At 37.7% G+C, this 17,240-nt stretch overlaps 2 protein-coding genes across 2 annotated transcripts; both read left to right on the top strand.

Annotated features, from left to right (window-relative positions):
- Positions 1-7,374: 7,374 nt before the first annotated feature.
- Positions 7,375-15,459, top strand: LOC120717771 (interferon-induced very large GTPase 1-like). The gene is given in 5 exon segments (XM_040005996.1): positions 7,375-8,114; positions 10,138-10,246; positions 11,558-11,592; positions 11,688-14,489; positions 14,491-15,459. Coding segments are annotated over 2 exon segments (3,666 nt in total). The 5' UTR covers positions 7,375-8,114; positions 10,138-10,246; positions 11,558-11,592; positions 11,688-11,783; the 3' UTR covers positions 15,451-15,459.
- A 23-nt stretch (positions 15,460-15,482) lies between these two features.
- LOC120717776 (interferon-induced very large GTPase 1-like) lies at positions 15,483-16,498 on the top strand. The gene has a single exon (XM_040006002.1). It carries the CDS (start codon positions 15,515-15,517, stop codon positions 16,472-16,474), a length of 960 nt encoding a protein of 319 aa, XP_039861936.1. The 5' UTR covers positions 15,483-15,514; the 3' UTR covers positions 16,475-16,498.
- Positions 16,499-17,240: the final 742 nt, after the last annotated feature.

The raw sequence follows: 17,240 nt of genomic DNA, 5'->3' as shown, positions 1-17,240 counted from the left end.
TGCACCTGCTTGATTTTGTTTAAATAATTATTGCACACTTTTTGTAAATCCAGTAAACTTCTTTTCACTTCTCAAATATCACTGTGTGTGTCTCCTGTATGATATATTTAACTGACATTTTTTTTATTGTAACAACCAACGATTTATACAGGAAAATGATGTCTATTAACAAGGTTGCCCAAACTTCTGCATCCCACTGTATTAGTATATTTTGTCATTAGTATAATATGAAATAAATTCTACATGTGTCAAGCCGTGTGCCAACATTTGCTGTGTAGTAGAACTGAGACATTAGTCATTATAAAAATTTATTTGAAATAATATTAAAATTCTCACACAGAAATACATTAAACATAAATATATAAAATATAAGTATTTACAGAGAGACAGGAATAAAAAGGACCAGCTGCTCTCCAGAGCAGGAACCAGGCTGAGGAGGAAATGCTCCATTGGAGACTGGTGTGGCTCCAGCTCCACCACCGATGGACCGTCCTGGGACCCGTCCCTCATCTGCCTCGGAGCCGTCCTCCCCTGTGGGCCTGTAAAACAGCACAAAACACAAAGAAATGAGAAGGCTGCTACTAGATTTTAATTTCAACATTGAAAAAAACAAACAAACCAAAAACAGGATATAATCAGATTGGTTGTAGATATTTAGTAAAGGTGATCACAGGCAATCCCACTGACTAAAAAGGTATCAGTGCTTGCTGTACATATCTGTGGGTGCAGCAGCAGGAGCTCAGGGACTGGGCAGCCAGGAGAAGCAACAGGGGATGCTCTGCTGCAGAATCAGTTGGTTCTATCAATACAGTATTAAATGTTAACAGGTTGAATATAATAATCATAGAGTAGACAGTGGTCCCTCATTTATTGCAGCAGGGGTTCTCAGAATAACTAGCCCCTGGCCACGCACTTTATACACTGTTTTCCACACACACACATGAACATTGGTCACAGTTCTCACAATTGATTCTCAAAGTGCAAACCTTTGTAGATTGCAAAACGTAAAAGTATTATTATGCCGTGTTCTGCCTGCCACTTTCGTGCGCCTTTTTCCCTCGCGGTGCAGGTGTCTATTTCCGAATGAGGCTCATAGTTATGGGTGTTTTTGTGCTGTTTTTTCTATTGGACGTGATGGTTATCAAAACCAAACATGATAAATTTGGCAAGCGCAGGAGATTTGTCAATCAGGCTGCAGAATGCAATGCTGTACGGTGCAAAAAAAAGAAAATGAAAATTAAGAAAAAAGAGGCAGTGACGGATGAACAGCGGGACCACTGTGTGCTGTTTATTAATAAACAATAAAATATATTCTTAAATGACAACATGCCTAAAAGCAGAACGGTATTTGTACGTCAGTGGGAAAATAGCGGTGGCTTGCTAGCTTTTGTGCGGCTTCCCCGGGTCAGTGAAAACTTTAGAGAAAACTTAAGAGAAATGAATGAACTTACCAGGTTGCCCGATCTCTTTACATATCTTCCTCCAAGCTCGGTCCTTTATATTCCTGTCTCGGTCCAGAAAGCAGCTGGTGTCGTACGGCTCCGGGTTGTTTGCTACGGCATTGATTAGCCTTCCTTGTGTACATTTTAACACAATTTAATCCCCACATTTGTGAAAGAAAAGCAAAAAACTTTTTTTTAAAGTCTGTAACAAAACCATCAAATCTGATAAAGGCTATTTAAATGCTGCAAAAGAAGAATGGATTGAAATAAAAAAATACATATCCCAGCCTTAATTACTATGGGAGAATAATGAATGATCCTCATAGTGAGTAAAAAGTAAACTGAGTGCATTTTTTGGACAGAGATTTACTTTTAATGTGCATATATAATATAATACAGATACATAAAAAACACTCCCAAAACAGAATAAATTATTACAAATAAATTATTACAAAATATTAATAAAACCTATAAAAATGGGGGCAACTTTGCCTGTCGTAGAATGTATACAACGTATAAAAAATCTTTATTGCATATACTAATTTTACTAATTTAATAATAATAATTTAGTGTTGTAAGATTTATGAGTTTCATGCTTTCATAGTGGTACTTAGGAGAGCTTGAAATTTTTATCAGGTGGTACATACTGTAAAAAGTTTGAGAAACACTGATAAGTGTGTGTGTGCTTTTGGAAAACATTTAAAGCTGCAGGACAGAATCTTTGAAACATGCTTAAAACATTTTTAGAATATAAACAGAACATCTGCTTCTCTTTACAGCTCCTCACTCCACTAGGGCTGTTTGGCACTTTCTGATAGTGTGCAAATGTGATGTACAGTGGGGCAAAAAAGTATTTAGTCAGCCACCGATTGTGCAAGTTCCCCCACCTAAAATGATGACAGAGGTCAGTAATTTGCACCAGAGGTACACTTCAACTGTGAGAGACAGAATGTGAAAAAAAAATCCATGAATCCACATGGTAGGATTTGTAAAGAATTTATTCGTAAATCAGGGTGGAAAATAAGTATTTGGTCAATAACAAAAATACAACTCAATACTTTGTAACATAACCTTTGTTGGCAATAACAGAGGTCAAACATTTACTATAGGTCTTTACCAGGTTTGCACACACAGTAGCTGGTATTTTGGCCCATTCCTCCATGCAGATCTTCTCGAGAGCAGTGATGTTTTGGGGCTGTCGCTGAGCAACACGGACTTTCAACTCCCGCCACAGATTTTCTATGGGGTTGAGGTCTGGAGACTGGCTAGGCCACTCCAGGACTTTCAAATGCTTCTTACGGAGCCACTCCTTTGTTGCCCGGGCGGTGTGTTTTGGATCATTGTCATGTTGGAAGACCCAGCCTCGTTTCATCTTCAAAGTTCTCACTGATGGAAGGAGGTTTTGGCTCAAAATCTCACGATACATGGCCCCATTCATTCTGTCCTTAACACGGATCAGTCGTCCTGTCCCCTTGGCAGAAAAACAGCCCCATAGCATGATGTTTCCACCCCCATGCTTCACAGTAGGTATGGTGTTCTTGGGATGCAACTCAGTATTCTTCTTCCTCCAAACACGACGAGTTGAGTTTATACCAAAAAGTTCTACTTTGGTTTCATCTGACCACATGACATTCTCCCAATCCTCTGCTGTATCATCCATGTGCTCTCTGGCAAACTTCAGACGGGCCTGGACATGCACTGGCTTCAGCAGCGGAACACGTCTGGCACTGCGGGATTTGATTCCCTGCCGTTGTAGTGTGTTACTGATGGTGACCTTTGTTACTTTGGTCCCAGCTCTCTGCAGGTCATTCACCAGGTCCCCCCGTGTGGTTCTGGGATCTTTGCTCACCGTTCTCATGATCATTTTGACCCCACGGGATGAGATCTTGCGTGGAGCCCCAGATCGAGGGAGATTATCAGTGGTCTTGTATGTCTTCCATTTTCTGATGATTGCTCCCACAGTTGATTTTTTCACACCAAGCTGCTTGCCTATTGTAGATTCACTCTTCCCAGTCTGGTGCAGGTCTACAATACTTTTCCTGGTGTCCTTCGAAAGCTCTTTAGTCTTGGCCATGGCGGAGTTTGGAGTCTGACTGTTTGAGGCTGTGGACAGGTGTCTTTTATACAGATGATGAGTTCAAACAGGTGCCATTCATACAGGTAACAAGTGGGGGACAGAAAAGCTTCTTACAGAAGACGTTACAGGTCTGTGAGAGCCAGAGATTTTCCTTGTTTGAGGTGACCAAATACTTATTTTCCACCCTAATTTACGAATAAATTCTTTACAAATCCTACCATGTGGATTCATGGATTTTTTTTTCACATTCTGTCTCTCACAGTTGAAGTGTACCTCTGGTGCAAATTACTGACCTCTGTCATCATTTTAAGTGGGGGAACTTGCACAATCGGTGGCTGACTAAATACTTTTTTGCCCCACTGTACGTACTGCGGCAGTCATACAGACAACTGGACGGTCCAAAAGTTGGCCTACCTATTACTGGCTGAGGTTTTAGTAGAGTTGTGGCTGAACCACATAAAAATATATCATTAATTTTAATCTCCCCGATCAATTATAATGTTATGTTGGAATGTTGTTAAAGAGGGTAAAAATGTTTCAACCCAGTTTGTTTTGCAGATTCTGTACAGCAGCTTTAATATAGGGAGAACACAACTTCCAGATTGTATGAGTAAAATCAGGTTTTTTGTCAGTTTAGCAGCTTCTGTTTTGCCTGTCACTGTTCCCTGTCTGTTTTCTTACCTGGTTCTTCCTGACCTTGCACTTTCTCCTCATGTTCCCTCTTTCCTCTCTCCCTCTTCGGACTGACAATCATACACAAATAGATTGTATTCAATTAGATGAAAAATTACATTAATATGAAAAAAATTATATTAAGATCACTAACAAAAAGTCCTCTCTCAGTGTACTTTCAACCAAAAGACAAATAACCAAACCACATGAACATCTAATACAAGATATAAATATTGAAACACTGATCCAACATTATTCTTGATTGACGGATCATTTGATTTTACACTTTTACCTGAATGTGGCTCCTTTTTTTGAAAAAGAACTTCCTTATATCCATTATGAACCTGGCTGTCTCTCTGTACACAAACACACACACACACACACACACACACGCAGATACAAAACAGGAGTTATAAGGTTAATGGGCATTCAGTCAGCATTCAGTTAGCTAGTTAGTATCCATTTCAAACAGGACAGTGGTAACAACAATAGGCTGCGGACAATTTTAAGTTTCAGACTTTAAATAGGCTGTATACATTTCAATGGGAGCAACAGGATGGTCAAATGTAGCTGATTTTACTACAGAGCAGGACGGATTGTAAGGTAGCAAACATCGTCGGAAAACACGTTTTCAACCCTGCAGGTTACCTGGGTGTAATGTTTTTCAGCTAAAAAGAAACATGGCCTGACTCCTACCTAACTATATAAAGAGTAACTGAAGGTTAAATGCAGCTCATATGTCCTGTTTTAAGCCAGACACTTACACCTCCGCTCCGCTGCGTCTCAGCCACCATCGCTTTAGCAGCAAGAGCGCTAGAGTCAGAGTAGGGGAGAGCCAAGCTGGAACCATTTTGGGAGGGGGGGTTATCCATACTTTTGTTGTTAAAATGTTACGTCTCAAACAAGTACAGTACTGTATGCTTTTTATGTTTTTAGTAGTGTGTCACACAAACAGCAAATATTGTCAAAAAAAAAAAAAAAGAAATCTTTGGGGGTGCTTTGATTCATTTCACACCCCCAAAAATGGGTTAAAATCGCCCCTGGTCTCAACTGTCTGCTGTCTTCTAGATATTCATTATGCCTTTTCCTGTGTTTTGTTTTGAAAAGTGTATAAAGTGTGTAGTGAGGGGTTTTACAGCCTTAAATCATCTGTAATAATTGTAAAAAATAAAGTTGGCTACTTCACGGATTTCACCTATCGTGGGTTATTTTTAGAACGTAACTCCCGCGATAAACAAGGGAACACTGTGTACTGTATTTCCATTTATGTTTACACATATTTTAACTAGCAAAAAAATTAAGATTTTAAGAAATATTTTTTATATTTACAACATCCATACTTTTATTGCTTTATTGTGTTTGTTTTTAACACTACATAGTGAAGATTAATTATTTATATCATTTTAAGCTTCTTATTTCTAAATTCTGAACAGGATTAGTAAGACATGGAGGACCAAGAAAAACCCTTGCCAATAACTATCCAGCTGGTGAGAATTTTGGAGGATTTGTCAGATGAAGAGTTTAAAAAGTTCAAATGGATCCTGCAGCAGGATAAAGTCTCTCCAATCCCAAAGAGACATTTGGAAAAAGCAAACATAATGGAGACAGTGGATGAGATGAAGAAGACTTACAATGAAAACTTAGCAAAGAAAACAATTGAGGTATTGACACTAACGGGAAGGAATGACCTGGTGCAGTGTTTAGTAAGTTTGGCATCAAAAGGTGAGTAGAGAGAAAATAAACACACTAAACTGACGTACATGTGTAATTAATGTTCAGTTTGCTTGAACCCATATGGAAAAGAAATAGTAAAAACTTATATGTGATTAAGGCTTACATGATTTACTCATGAAAGTGGCCACTTTCTCATTACTTTCATACATTGTTTTAGTAAGTATCCAAAACATACAAGTTTCATTATATAATTTTTCAACGGATCTTATATCTGTTTTCACTCTTGTATGCTTTTCATACAAGTTTCACACAAGACAGATACAAACCTTAGAAGATTTATATATATCTTTTCCATATGGGAAGACTTACTTGTGGTTCCTAAAGTTTCCAAAAGTAAAATGCAACACAGAGCTTTCAGTTTTCCATCCCCAATATCACATGATTAATCTATCATGTCAAAATTATCTTTAATCATCTGCACATCCAGTGCCATGCTTGAGTGTAATATATGTAAAAAATATTGTGGTTTACTATAATAGACATACAGTTATGTCAGGGTTATTTGTAAGCTTTGTTTTTTCATTTATAAAAGTTAGTATTTCTTGAAGCAGGGTTGACACAGTCACACCATAAGGCATTTTGGGGGTTTGGCATAAAGTTTTAAAGATTTTAAAATTAAGACAGGTTTTATAACAATAGGCCCATGTAAAACAGAAAATGTCTCACTATTTATAGTAGTTCAACTGATGCTACTAACTGAATAAAATTGTATCTTTTAAGACTATAAAATTGCCATGCCATGTCAACAACCAGAGTACAAAATGAAGAAAAGCAGCTCACTTGCAATCATACGATACAATACAATACAATAAGTTTGATGTGTCACATGGCCCTCTTCCTATTGAAAAAAACAAAAGTTGTATCCAAGATGGCCGACTTCTAAATGGCCACCATGGTCACCACCCATCTTGAGGAGTTTGCCCCCTCACATATACTAATGTGCCAGAAACAGGACTTTAATATCACCAACCATTCCCATGTTATTACGGTGTATCTATATAAATGGCCCACCCTGTACTATAGAAACCCTTATCAGCAATGATTCATTTATTTTTTGTGGCTTTTTTTTCACAGATTGTTGACATGCTGTGTAGGTGTGTTCTTGACTAGCTGATATCGACATAACAGGGGAAACATTTGACTATTGTTAACCTGTAGTTTGAATGCTGAACATTTGCCTGTTTAAATCATAAGAACTGTCACTATACAGAGATGTGCTTCTGAATATGGACGATGTGTCTTCTGATTTTGTAATGCAGTTCTGCTTGTGTTGAGTGATGTAAACAACCAATCCATCTACACTCTTCTAACGTCAAAATTGATCATTTGATTTTTTTTTATGACACTGCAGTGGTGAGTGTTCCCACCTTCTGCTCTTTGTAACAAACGCGATCTTTCCGTTTTCGTGTTTTGGACATGATTTTGGAGTCCTCTTCGCAGTAGTGATTGATTTTTTTCCTTCAAATGGGAATAAGATTAAAAAGCAGCTTCACTGCTGATCACAAACCACATACAAAATAATTAAGGACAAGACAGAAACTAATCACAGAATAAGGACTCAGGGTAATTAGAAATAAGCCAAAAGCACATAAGACAAAAGACTGTCAAAATAAGACATGAAATAACTATCACTGAGACCAGGCCTAAGACAGAATCTAAACCATCACAGACAGCACACTAGAAGAACAGAATGAGAATGCAAGAGGTGATTAACAAACCTATTGTCAATTAGGTGAGGAACTTAAGGCACAGAAACCAGGAAATTAATAAATATATAAGGACTATAAACATCACACCATAATAACTAAGAAATAACTTAGCACAAAGCTAAATAATAATACAAACACTACGCAAATATGTTTAAGGATCCAAAGCTAGAGAGAATTCAAATTATCCCCAAACCTAAAACTCTTGGTCCAGTATTTTTTTAAAAATATTTTGTAAAGACTTGATTTGCCTTTTCACAAAGTGCTCTATATCTGCAATAACATGATATAACTTACACAATTAATGAATACTGCAAAAGGAAAAAAATTAAAGGGTCGGTTGGATGAGAAAATTTCAACATATAATGAATATATAGTAGGTGACTCTTGTGTTATAAAACTATGCAATGACCTGGTCCAATCTTTTTCTTCTTACATAATCCTTCATCAGAAGAGAGGGAGAATCTGACTGAAAATCTAAAGGTAAGATTATTTTTTTTCATGTACTTCACATTCATTACAGCAATAAAATAATTTTTTAAAGCCCTTTTAGTTCAGACTTTTTCTAACTGAAAAGTTCCAGCTTTGAAAGATAAAATTTGGAACTTTGCATATTTTTACTATACTGTTGTTGCTGTCTGTCCTGTTGATCTTAATTTATTTATTTTTTTTATGTACATGGAGGGTCTTTCCGTACACTAAAAAAAGAGCATGTTGGATTTACTTAATTATAGTGGACTATAGTGGACATTCAAATTCAAATTTTATTGGTTGCACACAATTGTTTTGCTTTAGCAGAAACATAAACAACTTAGTCAAATCAACACAAATTATTCATATTAAAAAAAACTGTGCATTTTTTGTTGATGAAACGGGGTTGAAACATATTTAGATGAAGCAAGTTGAGGTCTTGGAATATTTTCATCTATCACAATTTTGTAATTTTATTCCAACACTATTCAATAACCTTTACCCCAATACTACTTGTTAGAGCCAATCTATAGAGAAATATTTTTGATACTGTTTCCGTTCTTATGTTACATGTTTGATTGTTAGAGAATATATGCTGCATGTTTGATTTGTGTCGGGTAGGAAAACATTACGGCGCATGTGTGGTAGCAGGTCAGAATGAGCCAGGACAGCAATGGAAATGTGAGCTGCAGCAGCAAATAGTTTTTTGACCGTGACATCATTTGTTTGTATGTACGAGTCAGAAATAAATCTGGACAGCTCACATTAAGAAGTGGAAGAATTCTTTTTTCAAAGCTTGAGACAGAAATTTGCCACTACATTACTTGGCCACTTAAATACTACATGTTGTCTTTATATTACTTAATGTTGAACAAAGTCTAGAGTGTGGTTAACATAAAAAGCAATTGGATTTACAATGACTACCATCCTATCTTTATCCGGGTTGCAGAGGGGCTGGGGCATATCCCAGAAGTGAAAGGTTAAGAGGCAGGATACACCCTGAACAGTTTACCAGTCTATCACGTAGAGACAAACAACCATTTGCACTCACATTCATGGGCAATTTGGTATCACCAATTAACCTAGTTCTAATTTCATGACTTTTAACTGTGGGAGGAAACCAGAATACCCAGAGAGAACCCACTGCAAACTAGTGAGAATGTGGATTTGAACCTAGGATCTTCTTGCTGTGAGGCAATAGCACTAGCCACCATGCCACCAATCCAGGATTAATGAAGTACGAAAGCTATGATTTCTGTACGTTTTTGTCCTTGACAGGTTAAACCACAATAAATAGCGATAGCATACATTTGGTGTGTGTGTAGTTCTCTGCCACTTACAACTCGAGTGATTTTCCTGCAGTTTAAAATCTCATGTGATCTTGTGAATTTCACGAGTCCAGCAACTAACCACTCTGACTAGATTGTATCATGTCATCTAAACAAGAACAAATTAAGTTGTTGAATTTCTTATAGATCCTACATGATTTAATTATGTTCACCATAGAAACGTGAAATTATTTTGTTCAAATTACAAGTTAAGACTTTTGTAAATGTAACAACCACCCAATGTCCTTTTTCGGTATACCGAAAAAAGTAAAGGTGGCTGCTCGACTTGACTGAGATGGATGCCTTCCTCAAACCACAATCCAAAGTGCGCGAGATGAAATCACATGCAGTGTTGCAAGATTTAACATTCCTATATTATTGACTTACTTCACTCGAACATGATATGAACAATTCAATATACCCTCTCTGCATATCATGTAGTTTCTACACTATATAGTTACACTTAACTTTAAACCTTTCTTAGCCCTTGGTTTTTGTTGACCTTCTCACATCCCTTCTTCTGATGTTGCTATTACTTGGCATTGCTACATCAATCACAACAACCTTCTTACTCTGGTTTTCCACCACTACATATGCTGGATCTATTTTTTTTTTCTGTCCACTCTGGTGCTGTAATAATGTGAATTGTCCAAGTGTTGGACTAATGAAGAATAAACTTAAGTTGTTTAAAATAATCCTTTTCATAGTGTGGGTCTTTGAATGGACCTGGAGTTGCTGGACACTCCCAGCAGAATGATGGCAGCGCAGGGGGAGAAGGTGGACACAAGACTGTATCAGCTGAAACTGAGGAGAAAGGTAACATCTTATTGAAGAATTACATTGCATGCTTACTAATTCAAAGGTTTGTTTTGTTTTTTTCTTTAACTTGTTTGGTTTTTCCCATATGGTAGAACTTACTGCTCTTGCTGTAACAGAATGAGGCAACAGTGTAGAGTTGGATGTTATTCTAGTCGTTGCCCTCTTCTGACCCCGGAGTTTGTATCATAGCCAGTATAAAAGATTGATGTAGTTTCGAGGTCAGAAAAAGGAAGCCATTTTGAAAGTGCCTTAAACCATTTTCTAGCTGAAGACCTCTAATGGCAGTTGCTGTTGTTGCAAATAGACTTCCTGTTTCATTGATCTGTAGGAAATGGCTTTCTGTCTTGGCGGTTTGGCAAACAACTTGTCAATCTCAACTCATTACTAGAAAAGTGTGTGGTTTCGTAGTCATCCCCATCCATTCATATCACATCCAGGTTTTTGCAAATGAAATGCAACAAGTTTGCAAACAATCATCTTGAGCCTTCAAAATGGGACTTCTGAAACCAGTGATCGAGATCCCAGTAGCTGTATCCATCTTTTTTACTGAATATAGTTTTCGTGCAGTTGATATTATGAGGTTTGTACCCCTTAAAAACATAGCAGAGGAAAGATGGCGCTCTCTTCTGAATTTCTGAATTACAACTGCAAGCTATTTTTAAAATCAGTGATTTTCATGAAAGGGTGTATCCTTGGCAGCATGTTGAATTTCAATCATTCACCACAGAAAACGACATTGTCAAATCCCAATTATACATTGTCCAATATGATCCAAACTTTACATACTTGGTGGGAGTCTGAGTCTCAAAACATCTATGTATCAGTATTAGGTCACAATTATTGTGGCACCTAGTGAAGATAGGAAATATAGAGTGAGTTATGGTCATCATCCAATCTAGATGAAATTTGAAATGCTGATTCCATCCATGATACAAATCATTGACTGATTAGAATTTGATTAGTATTCTACATTTCCATCTACCGGGCATAAAAATGTTTATGGTTTGTTGTGTTGCAAGGGCCTTTTAATCACTGCTTTCAGCTTCAATCGTCTTGTTTTTACTTCAGAGCACTGTAAAGCTGTAGGGATCATTTCAGAGCTTTCTTCTCAATTGTTGTTTTAGCAAAAGGCTTGGTATTGGCTATAAAGCATCAAATATTAGAAAGACAATGCAAAGCAGATGGGTTTGATAAGCATATGCATAGACACCCCACAACTGCACAATCTGGTCATAACTTTGTACTGTTAATACTTCCATGGTGAATTAATCTCTTTCTCTCCATGTCATAATTAAATCTGTTGTGCAGGTGCCTTCAAGGATGTGAGTGGAAACAAGGATAAGGTCAGAAACTTCATACAAAACTATTTTGCATGATGTTAGTGATAAAATGTTATAATTTCTGCCAATTAGTAAATTTCTTCTTTTTTAAACTACAGACTTTTAATATTTCTGATGAGAGGAACAGTCAACGATTTCAAGCAGAAAGTGAAACACTGCTCAGAAGACTCAACCTTCAACACAAACAACAGAAGATGTCACCAGCAGACTTTCTTAAAATAGGCCCTCCTGTGAAACAGGGCCATGACACATCTGAGAAAGATCTAGCTCATACTTTTATTCAGAGGTTGATGATGTTAGACTACAGAGCCAGATATATTCAGGTAAAACAAGACAATCCTGATTTGAGTTATTCACAGTCTGTTCCAGTGTCTGACAGTGAAGACTTTGATGATTTATTTAGTGACAGTGTAGACTCTGATAACTCAATACAATCTCAGGTGCATCCAATGGATGTTCAGATGGCAGTATTTCACTGCTCAGACAGTTTCCTGAAGCAGAACCTGGTTACAAAGCTATCACAGTGTCAGTACGCCTTACCTTTGCTTGTCCCTGACCCAGTCACAAAGGATATTGAATGTCCTTTGTGGACATTCAGGCAGATACAAAAAACATGGAAGAAAACTCAAATCAAAGAAAATTCAAATGTTGTCAACATGAAGAGTATGCCCATCTGCAAAGCTGAGACACCCATGGTGTTTTTCTTCCGCCTGGGTTCACTTCCAGTGTCAAAATCTCAGCTCATGAACACTTTGATCAATGACCGTCACAGCACCTTCTTCCACAGGAACTGTCCAGGTAGCACCAAATGTCGCCTGCTGATGGATGGTGTGGCAGAGATTGCCTGGTACTGCCCTGCTGGAAAACCCAATGACTCCTTTACAGACTGCATTGCCTTTTGTAATCTTCATGGTGATGCTCTGTCATTTGAAAAACAGCATAAGATACTGACAGAAAAATCATCAGTCACTGTTGTTCTTGTGCCAACTCTGGAAAAAGGCCAGAAAAGTACTACAGTCATCCAAGACCTTTTCAAGTCACCAAAGCCTCTCATTATTCTCGTTGCTGATAATGACCGTGGTGCAGTTCAAGTGAAAGATGGAAAATACAAAATGGGTCTGAAAGACAAAAGTCAGTCAGATGTTTCTGAAGGATTGAAAGGAATTATCAAAAAAATTTCATCTGGACCTCATAGATCCTTCAAGCTTGAATCCATGGCTAAAGTCCCTGGAGTCACAGTGGATGAAGATGATGAAGTCTGTCAAAAAGGGAAATCAGCTGCAATGAAAACAGTTAAAATGCTTCAAGGGATGGAAATTTCAAAGATCAAAGTTACATTTCTACCTTGTCAAGGCGATCTGTGGCATGAGTGGTGCAGAATAAATAAAGAGCTGTATCACCTTAAAGGAAACACCGAGCAGGAAAAAAGTCAAAAACAGCAGCAACTGAATAAAATAAGACAAAATCAGTGCCAAGCTTCATGTAATGAACTGATGAAGTCATTCACAGAAAGCCTCTTGTCATCAAAAGAGCCATCAACACAGAAGGAGTACTTCCTTAAATGGACTGAGATCTTAATAGATGCCCTATCCACAGATGATCTCTCTTCAATTCTCAAAAGCTATGATGAAAAGTGGACTGAGGTCTTGACTCTGAAGAAGAAACATGACAAATCTGATCTGTTAACAAGCAAACAAATAGAGCTTGAAGAAATCTCCAAAAAACTGCAGTCTGCAACCTTTGGCCTGGAGCACATCTTCAGGGAAATGGGACAGATCTATGAAGCCCATAGAGCAGTACAAGCAGAGAGCAGTATGACCTACTGGACTACATTCCCTGAACTGGCTGCAGATCTGATGATTTCAGGACACCCAGTGGAGCTGATGGATGGTGATGCAGGTCATGTGCCTTTAATATGGATCTCAAATCTTTTTGATGAAGTCATTAAGAAACTAGGTGACCAGAGAGTTTTTGTGTTGTCAGTTTTGGGCGTACAAAGCAGTGGAAAATCAACAATGCTGAATGCCATGTTTGGACTGAAGTTTGCAGTGAGTGCAGGCAGGTGCACCAAAGGTGCCTTCATGCAGCTGGTCAAAGTGTCAGAGGAAATCAAGAAAGACTTCCAGTTTGACTATGTTCTAGTGGTGGACACTGAAGGACTGCGGGCTCTTGAGCTGGAAAGTAATGATACTCTTCATCACGACAATGAATTAGCAACATTTACTGTTGGTCTGGGAAACATGACACTGATCAACATCTTTGGTGAGAATCCAGCTGACATGCAGGATGTCCTGCAGATTGTTGTTCAGGCTTTCATGAGGATGAAGAAAGTTAAACTTTCTCCGAGTTGTGTGTTTGTTCACCAGAATGTGACAGATATCGCAGCTGCTGAGAAAAACATGGATGGGAAAAGACGCCTACAAGAAAAACTGGACCAGATGGCTCAGCTAGCTGCTAAAGAGGAAGTGTGTGATGCTGAGTGCTTCAGTGACGTCATTGCCTTTGATGTGCAAACAGATGTGAAATACTTTGCTCAGTTATGGGAGGGAAGTCCACCAATGGCTCCTCCAAATCCAGGCTACAGTGAGAGTGTCCAAGAGCTGAAGAACATCATCCTGTCTAAGGCTAAACAGTCCACTGGGATCACTCTCTCACATTTCAAAATCAAAATTCATGACTTGTGGAATGCCCTGATGAATGAGCACTTTGTTTTCAACTTCAAAAACACATTAGAAATTGCAATTTACAGAAAACTTGAGGTTGAATATGGGAACTGGACCTGGGCCCTGAGGAGCAACATGCTGACTATTGAAAACCAGCTTCACACCAGAATTGAAAATGGAGAACTTGACAAAATTAAGCGTAGTTATATTTTTAAAGAAATGAGCAAAACATCTGAAAAAAATCAAAAAAGATATGTTAAAGTACTTTGAGGATGACGGAGACAAAGATATGTTGGTTCAGTGGAGAGGCCAATTTGAAAACAAAATAAAGGAGTTCCAAGAGGAGCTGGTGAGAGGAACAGAAAGAAAACTGGATGAAGTTATTCAGCAGAAGAAAGCGTGTAAAAAGCTGGATGATAAGAAAAAAGACGTTGAGAGCAAACTGCTGCTAAAGAGCAAAGAGCTCGCTCATCAGTTAAAAGACAAATCAAAAGATAACAGGGAACTTCAAAAGCAGTTCGATGGTGTTTGGAGTGACTGGGTAAAGGATTTAACTGCAGATACAAAACCCATTAAGGACATCAATCTTGAAGATGACCTGGCAAATATCCTTCATATCCTTGGTTTCGAATGGAATCTCATATTTAAATGCAAAAAGAATGGCAGATACAAAACAATATCCCAGGTTGCTGATTACACTGGATACGTAGTCCTTCGCAAGCACCAAAACACAAGAGAACAGGGGTTTGCCAGCCAAATGTATGCATTTATTGGAGATAAAACTGAAAAACTAAAATGTCAGTTTAAAGGACTTCTTGAGCATGGGGACCAGGAACTGATTAGATCACTAATAACCAATGTTGAAAACCAGTCTCTTAATGGAATTATGAAGAAACCTGAAGCAACAAGAGGCTACAGTCCAACTTACTTACAAGAAGTGGCCCAAAATGTTCAGCGGACAGTGACACAGTTTGAAAAAAACAAGAAGTATGATTTCAAGAAGGAGTTCACAGTTGATCTCTTACTGTATGTATTTGACAGGGCAGCCACTTGGCTTTCAGAGTCTCACAAAATATTCACTGTGAAAAATGATGCACACACTTACTTGGAAAGCAAGAAAATACAATACTACAACATTTTTAGAAGCTTCTGCAAAGGAAACTCATCTGCTGTCGTTTTTAGGAGAAATGATCTGTGAAAAATTGAAGGTTTCCATTGTTGAGGCTGTTTGTAACAAGACTGCCATTGATCTCGCTGGAAAGATGAGGTGCAGCTGCCCAGCATTCAGTGAGAACAGACTGAACTTAGAGAAGCATTTGTTGAAGTCCTTTGCAGAGAAAGAGGACTTTAATGGTTTCATCAACTACATCCAAAATCCAAGGAAGCAAGTAGAAGCTTTTATCAAAGCGAGAGTAAACACATACATGTCCGGAGAATCAAAAGATGCAGCATTGGATATACTCAGGAAAAATGTGGATGACATCAACAAACTTGTCAGTCAAGCTTTATTTGATGCAACAAATAAAGTCACAACACAGAACGGAGACATCGACATGTGGGCAAAGGAATTTTCCAGTTTCCTTAAAGATAAACTGACTCTTGGTGCCATCTCTTGTCAAAACTTCATGGACATAAACAATTTTGACTTTCTTAAAGAAGAGATTGAGAAAGGTCTTATATCCATCAAAGAGGAGCTGAATCGGCTTTCCTTGGATAAGATAAAGGAATTCAGAGTGAGACCTGATGAAATCCTCATTGATCAGCTGTGTAACTGTTGCTGGGAAACCTGCCCGTTCTGTTCAGCTGTTTGTACCAACACTGTTAAAGATCATGTGATTAAGGACAAAATTGATCACAGTTGCCCCTTTCATCGATCTAAAGCAGTCAATGGTGTGCATTACAGAAACACTAAGGAAATGTGTGTTAAGTTCTGCACAACAGAAGTTGCAAGTGATGGAAATTTTTACCCAGATGGAGTTTCAGGGGAGCTTTTTCTTTATAAAGATTACAGAAAAGCTGGGCCGAGGTTTGCTAACAGGAGCATTACTCCTGATGAGTATACATCGAAGTACTGGATATGGTTTGTTTGCAAATTTAAGAAGAGGCTAGAAGAGCACTATGGTTTAAGTTTCACAGGACGTGGTGAGATTCCCCCTAAATGGACAGAATTCACTAAAGAAGAGGCTATTGAAAGTCTGGATGAAATGTACCATACATCCTGAATGAGTCAGCACATTTTCAACTCTGCTGAAAATCACAACACCTGTTCTCAGTTGATTATTCACAAAATAGATAATGATTACATATAATACTGATTGAAACATTTAATGTGAAGAATCAATAAGTGATTAAACTGGTAAAAAGAAAACTGCTTCATAGACATAAACACACAGGCAAGAATATTGGAACAATAATCATTTTGAGAATGCAGTGAGAAATATGTCAGTGTTAATATTAAATCACTGTGTCATCAACAAAGTTTGTGATTAGGACATTTTTCTCATGTGGGAAAAGCAGAAGAATCTTTTTATTCATTTTTGAAGAAAAACACAAAGAGCACCAATGAAATTATTGTATGTAAGGATGGTTTAAAATTGTATTTAATCATATCTGAAAATTTTTAACTTTAGCTCATGCAGAATACATGAATAGTGTTTTTCACACCCTATTTTTTTGATATTGTATGGAAGTTATATTAATTTTCTAACTGGCTTATGTAATTTGAAATTACACCAATATTATCTTGAGTGTTTCAGTACTGAAAATCCTATATTGTCTATATCCTTGAATGTTTTATTATTTGCATTTTAAATGGGTATGGTTTTTAAAAAAAAATTAACACGAACAGAGAGATATTATATGCTTCTGATACATTAAAGCTATTTTTCTGCTGCTCCTGTCTCACAAGGGTTCACTGCACCAAACAGCTCCTCATGCTTGATTTTGGTTGAGGTTTAAGCCAGATGCCTTTCCTTGTGCAACCCTGAA

This window comes from Simochromis diagramma, unplaced genomic scaffold (genome assembly GCF_900408965.1).
Source record: "Simochromis diagramma unplaced genomic scaffold, fSimDia1.1 OVJJ01000510.1, whole genome shotgun sequence".
Lineage (NCBI taxonomy): Eukaryota > Metazoa > Chordata > Actinopteri > Cichliformes > Cichlidae > Simochromis > Simochromis diagramma.
The sequence above is the reverse complement of the archived record's forward strand: the minus strand, read 5'-3'. Positions and strand labels throughout refer to the sequence as shown.